Consider the following 15,009-nt stretch of genomic DNA (forward strand, 5'->3'; position numbering starts at 1 on the left):
TGCCTGTCTCATTATTCTGACAAATGCTTATGGTAGCCCAACATTATATGTCAGCAATTCAAATAGGCCACAATTCAAATCTTGCATCATATGCAGCTGTCTTTTATTGATTTTTAAATGCTCAAAAATATGTTCCCATGACTCTGTTGCGTTTGACTACATTAATGAGGTTGAACTCATCACTGAAACTCATGCCAATGGATTTGCTGTTTGCCAGATAGTCTATATGAAAAAAGAGGAACAAATAGTCGAATCTTCCTATTGAACAGCCAAATCTGATTCGGGCCCTAGATTTGACCATCATGACTGATTTTCAAGATGATAGAGAAACTGGTCCAGTCTGTACAAACTAGGACAGAAGGGTGTTTAGGTTTCCAATCTCTTACCTACTGTTTGAACCTCAGACCAGTCAAAACTGGCGTGATAAGATCACATGTTTGATTTGCATGACTGGGATCTAGACAAATCTCAATGTGGTCCCATAATCTGAGCTCGTAAAGATTGAAATATGTAACTTTTGAGCTTGTCTGCAAAAGTGCTGTTAGTGTGACGCAGGTTCAGACATTTCAGAGTCTTTTTGAAAATAGATAATTTAAAAGTACTCTTGTGTTCCTCCTGGTTTAAAGGAATAGGTCTGCATGTTGGCATATATGCTTCTTTGCTTTCTTGAAGGAATTACATGAGAATATTTATACCATTCTTATGTCTTATGTCTGCTAAATGTAAACCCAGAGCTAAGAGATGGTTAGCTTAGCTTAGTATGAGGACTGGAGGCTGGGGGAAACATTTAGCCTGGCACTTTCCTAAGGTAAAAAAGTCTGCCTACTAATTTTGCCTAATTTTAACCTTCACCCAGCTGTTTCCCCATGCTTCTAGTCTTTATGCTATGCTAAGCTAACAGTTTCCTTACTGTAGCTTAATATTTAATGTACAGATATGAGAGATGCATTAATCATCTAGATTTAGGGTTTGATACAAATACATTAGTGTGAATGTGAGGGTGTTTATGTCTGTATATTTCCAGAAACTCACCTTTCCCATGCCGGCGTGCGCATGGCCCATCTTCACCACCACAGGGTAGGAAGGGGCTGTAACCTGAAGAAAAGGACAACATCAGATTATTAGCTGGGGTGATAACTACTGTCTTATCACAGGTGTGTGGAGAGTTTGTACTTGTCTTCTTTGCATCTAAATAGCATTCCTATTCAAAAGCAACAGAAAGGTCAAAGGTCAAATACACAGCTTTTTTAAAACTTTTCTGTTTGAACCTGCACTAACTGATTTTTGTGGCCAGCAGAAACCTTGACATTTACTTATTATCACCCTATTAAGTTGATAAGGTGAAGATTAGCATACATTTGGAGTCTTGTTTTTGGCCACCTGGCAGATGTAAGTCCAATATTTACTCTCCTTCTTGCTCTGGTTTGGTTTCCACCACCTCCTGAGGGAAATATTGGACCTTTTAGCAGTTATGCTAAATGCTTACTTTGTCTGTTTGCTGCTTGGTGCTGGACAGGTAGTGTAGAGTGAGCTTATCAGAGCTTGTTTGCTACAAACTGCCTGCTGCATCTAGAAATAATGCTACTTAGAGTGGTGACAATGAACCAAAGCAGTAAAGCTGTGGGCTATAAAACCAAAAATGGGCAAAAAGACCTTTAAACAATCTAGAAGGCCCTGTGGGTTCATGATAAGCTTGTTCATGAGCGACACCTTTCACATTACAAGTAGTCATTTTTATACATTGTTAAGATGATGATAATGATTATAGTGGCTTTAAATAATGCATTAATGTTGATATGTTGGAGAAAGAATGAAGAGAAGTAGGGATAAACCAATAGAGTGACCTGATAAGCACTACATCGTGAGACGACCAAGAGCAGAAAACTATTTCCTTTGCAACTGATTTGAATGTGTACATAAAGTATCTAGAACTGCCTTGTAAAGAAACACGTTGGCTCTCATGCCGTCACCCTAAATCTAAAGCTTAGGGTGACAAAGCTTAGGAGGCCTGAGGTGGAGTTGCAAGAATGTTGGGTTTATTACACAAAAGAGGGAGATTCTGGGAAGCTGGCTGGAAGACCACAGCTCATTGGGATGGATTTGGACAAACCAACAGACCGCAAACGTGCTGTTTCTCATAGTTTTGCAGAACTGAAGTGGATGAAACATCAACAGATTACTTCAAACCTCCCTGTGGTTTAAACACCCCTTGATAAATCTACTGATATGATTGTAAATGGGACTGTAATCTAAAGAGGGACTTTTCCAGTTTTCCCTGTGTGAAATAAATCTAAGGCAGCAATGCCAGGTTATGTAAAGGGCCCCTGAGTCAAAGTTTACAGCAATTATGATGCTGAAACACATGTAATCACTTATATGGAGGTATGCCATAAGATCAGGTGATATTCAGGCCAGAGGCACAAGGCCAAATTATGCATGGAGAGCTCAGACCTGCGAAGAGGAAGAAAACGCCCTGGCCAGCTGCTGTCACTTCATCCAAACCCTCCCTAACAGTCGACAAGACTGCACATCCTTATGTTGCTGTCAGCTTGTTTTGTGCAGAGCACTGAGCAGACATCGCGCAGCTAGAGGGTGTGAACGCTGCCTCTGTTGACAGGTTCTAACAGTAGAGGCCTGGCTGACACGCTGCCAAGATAAAGTGTACCCTAATTGTCTCTATTATCACTTTACAAGAGCCAGATTACAGAAGGGAGGTGAGACTGTACTTGGAAGTCTACTTTGTAATTCGATTCAAGTGCTGTGCTGTGTATATGAATCGTTTATTAAAGTGTAAATTAAAGAAAAGAAGTAAATGCAAACAAGAAGAATATGGATATAGGAACTCATGACGTGAGACAATAAAGTCATTCTACAGCAATGGCAAACTGAAGGATAAACTTAACATAACTAACTTATAAATGATAAACTGAACAACAAACTGAACAACTATGATTCGATTCCAACAACAGATACAAACAAAATCATTAAGACACTGGAAGTCATCCATAAAGTGTGTATTTGGACATTGTTGGCTCTGTACCCCACTACACTGGTTTAAAATGAAACAATGGCTATGATGTTAAAGCTCTGACTTTCCATTTTAAGGCAGTTTGACAAGGCTGGTTTTCCATTTAGGCAAAGTGGGCAGCTGCTCCAGGGCCCCAGATCTCTGGCGTACCCCAAAAGGTCCAGGCTTACTGTGCGTCCATTTGATTGCAATAATTTAATTGAACATTTGTTAGGAAGTATACACCACAAAAGCACAACATCAACTGACATGATAAGGGTCTAAATGTGGGCCCCATTTTTTAAAATTAATCTTGAGGCCCTATCCTGTAGATGGTTCCTGTGTCAAAGTCTACTTCTAATATCCTTCAGTGTTTTGGTTTTCATTTGCCATGCAGCAAGTCTTTGTTGTAACTCAGTTTGTCACAAAGACTTGGCGATTTGTAGTTTTTACACTTTGTTAGAAGATACCATGTGTTAATTGGTGAGCTTTAGAGATGCTGATAGGTGGACTTAGGTTAGTCAGCCGCTAGCTTTATATTTCCCTAAATGTCAAACTTTTCCTTTAAATTCTTACATCATCATATGTGGCCAATCATCTTACTGTCACCTAGCCATCCTCTTACCACCATGATCTTAAGGATCATAATCTGAGAGGCCATAACTGTTACTCTATTACAACCAGGGCCCTGACTCAGGGGGATCCTGTCCTACCTCCAGTCTTCACAAGAGTACATTTAAGGACGATGCTACAGGTTAATGGAGTCTTTTTCATTTACATTTCCTATTGATCTCTCCATATGGAAACATCAGTCACTAATGATCTTGTACTTGCAATCAAAATGATAAATAAATTGTGATGTTATCAATTCAAAACTGAGTGAAAAAATATTAACTACTGTAAATGTGGCACACAATTAATGTCATATAATGTGTCTAAACTGTCTTTAATGAATTAAGCTGAAAGTGCATGTTCTTGTGGTTTTGTGAATCAAATAAGAAAACAAGGGAGAGCACACACCTTCCAAACAAAATGAGATAATAATCTTTGTGTTGTACATCAGTCTGGTGGGAAGTTGAAAACTTCTACCGCAGTTGCGTGTCATGTGACGAACGATAAAATTCCTGAGGTTTAGCGAGTATCTGAGAAGAGCCCAGTGGCAGCACTGTGTGGGTGTCTGTGTTTGTCTGCTGGAGAGGGTGTTTTGGGTGGACGGAGCTGCAGCCACCCACTCTGTCTGAACATGTTCCTTCCAGTCATTCTCATCAGTGTGGCAATGACGGCAGATGCTGAACATGCCGGGGAGAGACGACCACATCCTGTTCTCCTCCTGAAACTGGAGCGTCAGACAGAAATGTGTGCTCTCTCTTGTATTCTTTTTTGATTCACAAACCACAAAAACATGCACTGTCACCTTCACTGCTTTAACACTATTAGGGGAGGAGAACATACACATACGATTGCCTTATTTAAGAACATCAGGCCAGAAATTCACTGACATTTAGTCACCATATCAGCCAGATTGTCTGGAAGATAGCAGCAATTCCACTAAATGATTTCACCATAAAAAATTGCATATTTCACTGCAATCTTCCACTTTTTTTTTTACAGAATTTGTTTTGTGTAATGGTGTTTAATCCTTATTTTCAACTTTTAAGACTCTGTTGCTAATATTGTAAATACATAAAACAATCAGCTAAAACAGATTCTATGTCACAGGTGTGGATTATTGCTGGAACCTTCCCCTCAGACATAAAAGGAAGCTATTTTATGGGAAGTGTCTTTATTTTACAGTGATTTGATATTCTTGAGATGGTTCAACAAAACAAGTTTCCATCCTTAAAAAAAAGTCTTGGTGGCCATTAACGCTTGTGAGCTCTCAGATGTGGAACTTTTGGTTTAAAACTTCAGCTTTCTGTTTCATCCCAGCTGCATGAGCGCCACACGGCCTTTTGTTCCCAACATATCTGTAAAAGGCATCGGGTGTGGTAAAGACGTTAAGTAGTCACATGCTAAAAAAGCTTAATATATGGTGGGTGATTTCACTGGTCACATTGGCTCCCTTCATTTACAGTAAATGTTCTAGACGACCTGGCAAATTATGGAAATACTTCAGGGAAGCCCATCCAGCCCACACACACCCCCTCCTTCCGGCTGTATATACCAGGCTTGCTGTAAGTGAGTCACTACAGGTCAGTGTCTGAGGGGACTCATGCTTCCCTAACTTCAAAACACCTTGAGGCATTCCAATCCCAAAAAGTTTTTTTTTTAGTGTAGTGGAAGTTTCCAAATCCCACTGTGCACATTCAAAACATGAAGGGACCATTAGAGCATGAAGAATAGCAGGTCCAAACTAGCTGTATTTCTGTATTTTACTGTTTTAGGGCCAATCACAACTAAAAACATCTCCACTTGCTGACAAATCAGTTACTACAAGGTCAGTTTAATAGCTGTTGTGGAACTTTTGGTCATATCACACAATCTTCCTTTGCAAATATAATATATGTGATAAAAAATTTAAAAAAACTCCACAACAGCTACTAAATTAATTGTGTGGTGAGAATGTTCTTCAAACTTCTGTTTCCAGACCTATTTCAATCTCAAATCCCTACAAGCAATAGACCTTTTTCATAGCAGACATATCAAAGTAGGGAAAGCACAGGTGCAATTAATACCATTAATGGTGGCTGAATCCCATTTAGTTTTTCGAAATTCATGACCCTGGTATAGTGCATGATGGTTCCCCAGTATGGCTTCCTTTGACACTGGAATGAAACTGAGCCATCATTATTACCTATCTATTACCTATCATTTTTTCTGCTATTCCAAGTCAAACATTAGACAATAGATGAGCTCAAATGATAAAAATATTAATAAGTACAGTTCTAATTGTACTGTGACCTTCATGTTGATCTATAGGTAACCAGCAGGAATTACAACATTGACCAAACTAATTTCTACTTCTTCTGCACCAGTTGAATACTGAATTACCACTGCCTGTTAGTGACTTAAGTATAGTCACTTTGTAAAAAAAAAGCATAAAACTTGTGTATTTCTAAGATAAATTACAGGCCTGACTTTTTATCAGCAACTCTATCAGTCCCTTCAGATTATCATCATTTTGTGCTATGTGGGGCAATACAACTTGTATTTATTGCCAATCTAATTCATATGATAAAATAAAATAATGTAAAGCCCACTCTGTTACAAGTATTAAACACAAAGCCAAGGAGTTGAATCAGTCTTTAGGGGCTTGTGCATTATCCAGCAGAACACATGGTGCATCCATCCTGCATTTATGATCTCTTAATTTTTATTATGGCCACTCAAACCTGCCACATCAAGGAGAAGACATGAGGCACAATGGTTTGGGCAGACGACAAGAGCAGGGGACCCTGACCCAGAATCCTTTTCAAGAGTCCGACCGCAATGGCACCAAAGACAGCTTGCCCACATCAAACCCAGCCTGAGGATTAAGTGGGCCTCAGGAGACCAATAATGTTTATCGTGTAAGTCTGTGCTGAGTTACTGACTGAATTCATACACCTGACAGGAATGGATTCAGCTTTCTTTGAAAGTGTAACCGTTCACCTTAAAGGGGTATAAAAGTGGATATATGGGCCTTGGAAATAAAAATTCATTCTGAAAATAGTCCATGGGAGGGCATATTTTACACTGTGATAATGGGTACAAGAGCTCAGTATGAAGGGCTTATGAGTATTATGGCTCTTTTAGCCACACTAGTGGCTCTGTTGGTCTGATAGAGGTCGGTCCACCACTTTGGTCCAGTGCACTGTATCTTAAAAACAATTGGATTGCCATGAACTTTTGTACAGACATTCATGGTACCCAGAGCATGAATCCTAATGACCATAATGACTTTTCCTCTGGCGCCACCATGAGGTTGACATTTTTGGTTTTATCTCTACACTTGTTAGACGGACTGTCATCAGATCAGGATGAATTGTGATCACTTTGGTGATCTCTCAATGCCATCATAAGGTCAGAAATTTGATTTGTCCAATGCTTTGGTTTATGACCAAATTAATGACATTCCCATCAATCTCAGCTGTACTTTGTGTGTTGTGCTAATTAGAAATATTAGCATGCTAACACACTAAACTAAGAAGGCGAACATGGTAAAAATGATACTGTGCCTGCAAAACATCAAGTTAATATTTTTAGCATTATTTGTCAGCATATTAGCATGCTAAGATTAGCATTTAGCTCAAAACATCGCCTCCCAGGACCGCTCTTAGTCTTTTCAACACATGGAGTGTAGTGCTCCAACTGTCTGAACATACACAGTATGGAGCAATAAAGACAAGAAAAGCCAGGAAGGGTGATTTATCACCTAAGCTGTGAACCGAGGAACAAAATGTTTCCAGTTTTACAAACAAAAGGGAAAAGGGAAATATTTGCGTTATCTCACTATGGAGTACAAATGTGGTTTACATGGTAAATTGATACTGCTCATATCTTAACAGTAATATGAGCACCAAAAACCACCTGTAAGCTCAAATGTTGCAGGGTCTTATTCAGATTATCATGTTACTCATTTATTTGAGCAGCAACCACTAACTGGAGGTAAACTGTCTATTACTGTGAAAAATTAACCTTCAGATCTAAATTTAAGCTTCAGCTACCAGTTTTCACATATCTCCCACACTCCTCATACTGTATTATTGTGAAAGACACTCCGCCTGTGTTTTACCGCAGATGTCAACATGAGGGAAGGTTTTGATGTATTCTGTCTTAAAATAAGGACTAAGAATTATAACATCTGTTCTCATGTCTATGATGTTTCATTTCATAAATTGAAATGAGTTTCAAGTGAAAAATATTAAAAATTTCAAAGTGTCCCTAAACTCAGTGTCATACTGTGTGCATGACACATTCAGGAGTTCCTGGATACACCCCCATAACAGCCAGTTTGTCATGGTAACCCCTTAGGCTGACATCCGCCCAAAACTGCAACTTAGATGCCCATTGTTTTAAAGTGTATACAGTAGAGCTGTCTAATGGGGTATGGTAATTATTGTTGTGGAATTTAAGCTCATCTGGCTTCCATTATGGTCCGTCCTGGTGTATTTCCATGAGGAAGACAGCTGTCTGGAAAACACAACTTATTCTTGAGGATGGAAGTTTCCAGGGCGGACTGTTCCTGACAAAACCGAGGTGCTGATGGAGAAGTTACGGAGATGATTAGTGGCATCTTTAGGTGGTCAAGCCACCTGCTTTGTCATCACAGCTTTCTAAGTGATCGAAAGTGGAAGTAATGTACAGTACAATAGCTGAGATGAACAGCCCTTTGTAATTTTTGCTCCCTTCAGTTGCCAAGAAATACCATACAGTACAAGAGTGATTCAATCTACAGTCATGCTTTGGGAGGATCTTTGCTTTCTGGGAAAATGGAACAACAACCATTTGTTATTAAGTCAGATTTAGATTAAATAAGCAACCATCTGTACAGAGTATTACAAGTTGAGTTAATGTCAAATTGCCAAAGCATCAGCTACATATTACTAAATATGTCCCCAAAATTAAGAACAAGAATCTTTTTTAGTGGAAGTTGCCATGAGGGTGTCATTCTGGAAGTTTTTTTCAAATACAGGATGTTTCATCCACTTCTAAAAATAAAGCTGGCAGTATGTACTTATTGAGTCAAAAACAAAATAAACAAATAGCAGTGCATACTGCCAAAAACCTTAATATAGTACAGCATAAATATTACGGTGTGCCAAAAAATGATTCATCAGTGCTTGTCTCTTGTATGCATAAAACGTGATTATTATTATTTTTAATTAAACTTAACACTGAACAAGCAAATAGGAAGGGTAAATGCATGTGCTCAGGTCTGTATATCTATATTCTACCTGTACTAAACTAGGTTTATAATGCTTTACTTACTATTGCCATACAGTAATGTGATTACTTTTCAGCAACAGTGTAACGATTAGAATGTGAAATTGAGCAATTACATTACATTTACTAATCCCAGTAATGCTCAATTACTTAAACAATTTGGGGATCAGCTTGTTTGCTGATTTACCAGGAGTTTGACAGTGAAAAGACTTTTCCGGTAGGGTGCTGGAAGTTGGGGAAACAGCTAGCCTCTGCCACAAGACAGGAAATTGGACATTGTGTTAGCTGGCTTGCTAATGTTAGCCAATGGAAAGCCTACATTTAGGAATCAGCTGGGTTTTGTTCAGAGTTTGAAGGTGTGTGAGCCCTGCAGTTTCACTGAGGATGAAACTTCCGGAGTGCTGCATGAAGGGCTAAAGTTAAGCTAACTGTCAATGGACAGTAAATACCTCCAAACTATTTCTACACCTGTTAAATACAGAAGATGCGACATGTGAGTGTGAAGTCTTTGGAATTGTTTAATGGCACCTTTGATGAAGCTGGGCTGAGTAATAAAAGTACTGTAAAGAGTAATGTTAAGTAACCTAATTACTTTTTAAATGAGCAATTGTAATTTTCAAGTAACTTGCCCCATACTGATTGTATGTGAAGAGGTCATTTAATGCATAAGTTGTATTCCCCACAGTAACTGTGTTTGTACTCTTCCATTTCCTTTTGCTCATTTTACTCATAGAACTGGAGTTACATCCAGGTAACCGCACCTTACTGAATACAGCCATGTTTACATTCTTTCATTCACAATGACAGAGTCACGATAGCAGTGAGCAGAGGGTGAAGATGGCTTAGCTAGATATGTGTTACTGAGTCTTTCTTCAGCTTAGTCACTATTCATCAAAATCTCCATCAGAATAAAAAAGTTGTAGGAGAAAACAGCCCAAGATGACCAGTCGCAGGTCTTGCAGTCTCGTCATGGTACGTCTGTACAAAAACTGCACGTATAAGAGTTGCTTGTAATTATTCAGTGGTCTCACAGGTGGTTAATATTACAGATGGTTAACCAATATGATTTAATAACAGAACACAGCCACCGCTTCAGTCCAGTCTGATCATTTTAAATAAACACAGATTTGTTTGAAAGTCAGTGTTAAGTACATGTCCAGACTGTACTAAAGTGGAGCTATTTCAGTTCAGCTTCTATGTGGTCGTGGGACCTGGACAAGCCTTATTAGCGCTAATCAATTCACTAACCTACATTCCTGCTTCAGAAGAAGGAAAAAAACAAGAGACCCGCCGTCAGCAGGACAGACGGGCCTCGGGCGAGCCAATCCTGCAAAAACCATCAACGCTGTGCCACATTCCTCTCAGTCTAAAAGGAAAAGTGATGTTTCATTCCCATTTTCCAGGGGCTCCTGCAGTATTAGGTCTTGGAAAAGGCTGAGCAGAAATGAGGTGACTGTATGCAGTTTTGGATTCCCTGTCCCATGATCCATGGACTGAATGGAATCATTCAGTCAATACCTTCAGCTTAGTGATGTTGGCGAAAACAATCACAGATCCAAACCTGCATCTGTGAGCAACCTGACAGAAAAGTGTATGCAAACAGGAAGAAAGCTTTAAGTCAAATTTATTTTTTGAGACACTTTAGAGATCCCATTTTCCACAACCCAAGGGGGTCAGAGGTCAGGGTCACACATTTCTGGCTCTCCATGAAAGCTGCTCAGCTGCCGACAATTCAGTCGCCTTTCTGTCACCACGAGGTTTCCAAGAAAACGTCTATGCAGCCTTTCTTTGAATAATTCCTTCCTGTTCTATGTCCCGCCCCAATATCCTGTTTCCACAGAAAGTACATTTAATGAAGGAAGCTGGATGCTCTAAACATGCAGCTTCATTGTAACTCTCAGGATGTAAAGCAGATGTTGGAGTCTGGATTTGATGGAGCAGATGGAGTGTTGCTTTAACTACCGTTACACTGGGCTTCACTCAGTGGTTTGCCACAATTTCATGCAACATTGTCAAGAAAATTACAGTTTGCCAAAGCTTAAATTAAATCCCACAAACTTAGTATCAAGTTATTTTCAAAAGCAACAACAGGCAGAATGGGAAGTCAAACTGGTCAAACAATTAACTCACTGAATGTACTTCACCTGTAAATCATATAATCAAGAACATGGAGTTAAAGTCATTCACTCTCTCCAGAGAGTATACATTTTGAATGCCAAAACCACAGCCATGGATTTCTAAAATAGTGTGATGTGTTCTTAAGTTTGGAGGTTAGAAAAAGGTTAGAGAAGACACCATATGAGTGTAACAGGTGCAAACTCAGAAGCTGGATTCTAGATTCAAAAACGCACAAATCAACTGCAGAATGCTGACACTTTCACTCACTGTGAATGTCACTACATGACAGTAAATTTAGGACATATTAGGAAATGTTTCCAGCTCTCTGTTTCTGATAAGGTACACTGAGTGAAGGGATACATGAGGCAAGAGGAGTCAGCAACTTTTTGACAGCGGAGGAAGGAAAGGCGGGCTGCTGCAGAGTGCATACCAGGGCTCAGCCCAAATGTCAGCACCGCCACTGTTTCCAATTAAGACACGGTACATAGGGAGGAGAGAGGAGAAACATCAAGGAGGAAGATGTTTTGGAACAGCTGGATGTGGCAAAGCAAGTCTGGATTTATAACGGCTGTGCAAGCAGCAGAAATGGGTGGTACTCTGTAATACTTTACTGCAATATTAGAGCAATAACTGTATTATACTTTGATATCATGAATAACATGAAGGCACTTAGGCTGTACAATCATCTAATGATATTTTAATGACGGGAAATGTTAAGGAATGTGTAATCTCCATCTGGATTTGCATCAAAATAAACATGGTGACTAAACATGTATGCTGATTGGCTGATGGCAGCCATGATTTTTGGATAATACTTATTAGGATTTTGTACAAGGAGGAGAAACTCAGAACAACAGTTATGTTCATTTAAATGTATCATGTTGCTGTACACTATGTGCCGTCAAAGATGTAGTTGATGTGTACTTGATAATAAAAGAACTTGGCAACTGTAGGAAAATGGTAGGGGTTTGAAACTAACAACTTAATAACTTAATACTGTAGCAACTGACCATTTGTTTTCGTAGAAATCTCCATATACTGAAAGAATTGTCTTGCACCAAGAAATCCAGTGAATTTTGCTTCTATGCCTCATGTCTCAGGAGTTATGAGCCATAATATAAAGTAAATGCAAACTTTAAATCCTTTATAAATGACAATGTAGTCGTGTTATTTACACCATCCTATCCTATGATCAACTAAATTTAGTTGTGGAGATATCCTGAGAGCTAACAAACAAAGACAAGAATATAACTAGCTTAGTGTATGTAATGAGCAGTAATATTTGTTGTCATTTGTGTTAATACCAAACTTTTCAAATTATATAAAAGATTAGTATATCTCTTTAGAATCAACCAACTTCTACAGTACTACTAGTATCAACTATTCTAAAATTTTGGTACTGGCCCTCAAAAACCCAAGTTTAGTAAACCCCAGGGCAGTGATTCTACATTTTTTTTGCTTTTGACCTCTTAATGAAAATCAATGTCCAATTGTGACCCCTTGCCACAGGTTGGATGTATAAATTGTGAGCAATTAAATTGTAGAGAAATGTATCCTTTTTACAATTTTTCATTTAAATGCAGATTCAAATTGTAGTCCTGAACTATACGGTGTTAAACTAAACATTGAGGAAAAAGCAAATATTATAAAAATGTACCAAAAAAAACAACAATTTTGTGTGGTATACTTTTGTTTTTTATTGTTTCTTACACCAGTAATAACCTTTCGACCCCTTAGATTTGTCTTGTAAACCCGTTGGGGGTTCCGACCCTCAGGTTGAGAACCATTGCTCTTGAGAAATGCTGACATGAAACAACCACTCCAAGAGAGAAGAGATTGTGCTCAAGATTAAACAGCACATTTGCATTAGTTCAACAAATGAAATTGTAAATGAAATTCAGGTTTTGTTCATCTCCAGGGGTTACAATAAAGGAACAAACACAACAGAAGGTCAAGTGTTTGTGATATGACTCAGATAAGGCAGAGATCCCGTGTCAATGTTAAACAAAAACGCTGTTATTATAAGCTATCTAAACACTATTATGAATTTCTTAACAGCTAGAAAAATAATTGCGTAATGTGACTGTGTTTCCATGCTGTGCATAAATGTTTGTGTAGAGTCTCCTGTCTGGTTAATGGGGGATTCCAGCCGTAAAAAATAAATGTGGGATGACTTACCTCCTACTGCGGTTTGTCCAGCAAATCATGGTCAAATAGTCAACAAAGCCCACACCCTCTGGTCTCAGCCAGGGGAGGGTTCATCACCCACAGAAAGACTGAGTTTTAATGGAAAACCCGCCCTTAACAGTTTGTCATAGCTCAAAACACATATTGGTGAAGTATGTCCATTGAGATTGGTGTATTTTATTTTCTTCTCCTGGGAGACTAACAAATACACATGATGTCACATGATGACATTCACTTAGCAGAAAATGAACAGTGGTTCCCAACCTGGGCGTCAAGACCCTCAAAGGATCCCAAGAAAAGTCATAGGGGTAATGAGATCATATGGATAAACAAAGAAAAATATAGGGATTGTCTTGGTGGCCTAGCAGATGACCATGAATCAGAATGTCCCCAGATCAAGTCCCACTGGATACCTTGGTCATTCCCCATCTCTATCTTCCTTTATTTCCTCTAAAACGCCCAAAAATCCTTTAAAAAAGAAAAACATACAGTATGTATCTCTTAGAATACTTTCACTTTTTTCAAGCCTCCAAAAATCCTTCAAATGAAACAGTCTGACAAGGACAAATCACTCTTTGGTTGCACTACTTTTTCATTTTAAAGGGGTTACCAGCCAAAACATATAGGGGCCACTGATCTTAAACCTACAGTAATTGATTTTTTTGGCCACTTGGGTGCAGTGCAACAAGCTAGAAACACAACACTGCCATATTATCACCATATAAAGGTGTTACAGCGAACATGTTTGCAAACAACCAACAACACAGAGGAATATTAGCATTCATTTGGAGGCTTGTGTTTTAGGCACCAGTTGAATGCAAATTAGCAGTCTAAAGTTTGGACACACCTTCTCATTCACTTGAATAAGAAAGTGTGCCCAAACTTTTGACTGGTACTGTTAGTTCAGTAGTCACTCTCCATTTATCTCTGTTTTGTCTTCAAACTCCTGAGGTAAATATCTGGCTTTTTAAATGATTCATTAGGTTCATGAGTAAGTTACTCACTCACTGCTGTTTAGACAGGTCACAGCGAGTTTATCAGAGCCTTTTTGCTGGAAACCTGCTGCCTGATGCTGCTAGAAACAAGGTTGATGAGAGCAGTGAGAGTGAACAGACACAGTGAAGTTGTAGGCCGTAAAAACAAAACAATGAGCTGAAAGACACCAAAAAGCTTTGTATAGTCAAAGAAAACTACAAAGTTGGCGGATATTTCTTTGAGGGTTTGTCACTAGAAGCAGCATCTTTCACATTAAACATAGACCAATTGTTAATATAAAAATATTAATTATTGCAGCTTTAAAATATCAACAGTAAACACTACATGAGAACTAGAGCTGTGTTTTAAAGCTGCCATTTTATACCAATTTTAAACAATCACACAGATAGAAATCCACTGTGAAAGAGGCACAAAGGCAGTATTGCTTGGATTTAGTGATAATCCATAGAACTCAGAAGATTTTGTTGTGTTTTGTTGATGTTTAATGATAAATAGTCATTTCTGTGGTATTTGCCACATCCCACAGAGACACTGAAATGATACTATTTTTAAAACAATAATTCTTCTTTAATCAAAGGTCAGATGACTCATTATTTACAAAAGTAACTCGTTAACTGCTTCAGTTTCCTGCCAAACATGAAGGGTAGATAACAGAGCTTTCGAATGGTTTTGCAGAGAAACTCTATACAGTATATGCTTCAACAAGAGGGAAATTAAACTGACAGGGGTGTCCTAACACTGTGATGCCATTTCTAAATTTAACCCTGCCTGAGTCCCTCCACCCTCGCAGTGTGTGACGTCAGCATCCTGTGGACCCTGCTGACACCCTTGACCTC

At 38.8% G+C, this 15,009-nt stretch overlaps 1 protein-coding gene across 8 annotated transcripts in view; it reads right to left on the reverse strand.

Annotated features, from left to right (window-relative positions):
* LOC121890991 (synapsin-3-like) overlaps positions 1–15,009 on the reverse strand; it is a 117,492-nt gene that overhangs the window by 20,440 nt on the left and 82,043 nt on the right. For all 8 annotated transcript variants that reach the window (XM_042403681.1, XM_042403685.1, XM_042403686.1 and 5 more), the window contains one exon: positions 1,033–1,095. In XM_042403681.1, the coding sequence (XP_042259615.1) occupies positions 1,033–1,095 (63 nt within the window). The remainder of the gene's footprint in view (positions 1–1,032; positions 1,096–15,009) is intronic.

Source organism: Thunnus maccoyii, chromosome 23 (assembly GCF_910596095.1).
Source record: "Thunnus maccoyii chromosome 23, fThuMac1.1, whole genome shotgun sequence".
Lineage (NCBI taxonomy): Eukaryota > Metazoa > Chordata > Actinopteri > Scombriformes > Scombridae > Thunnus > Thunnus maccoyii.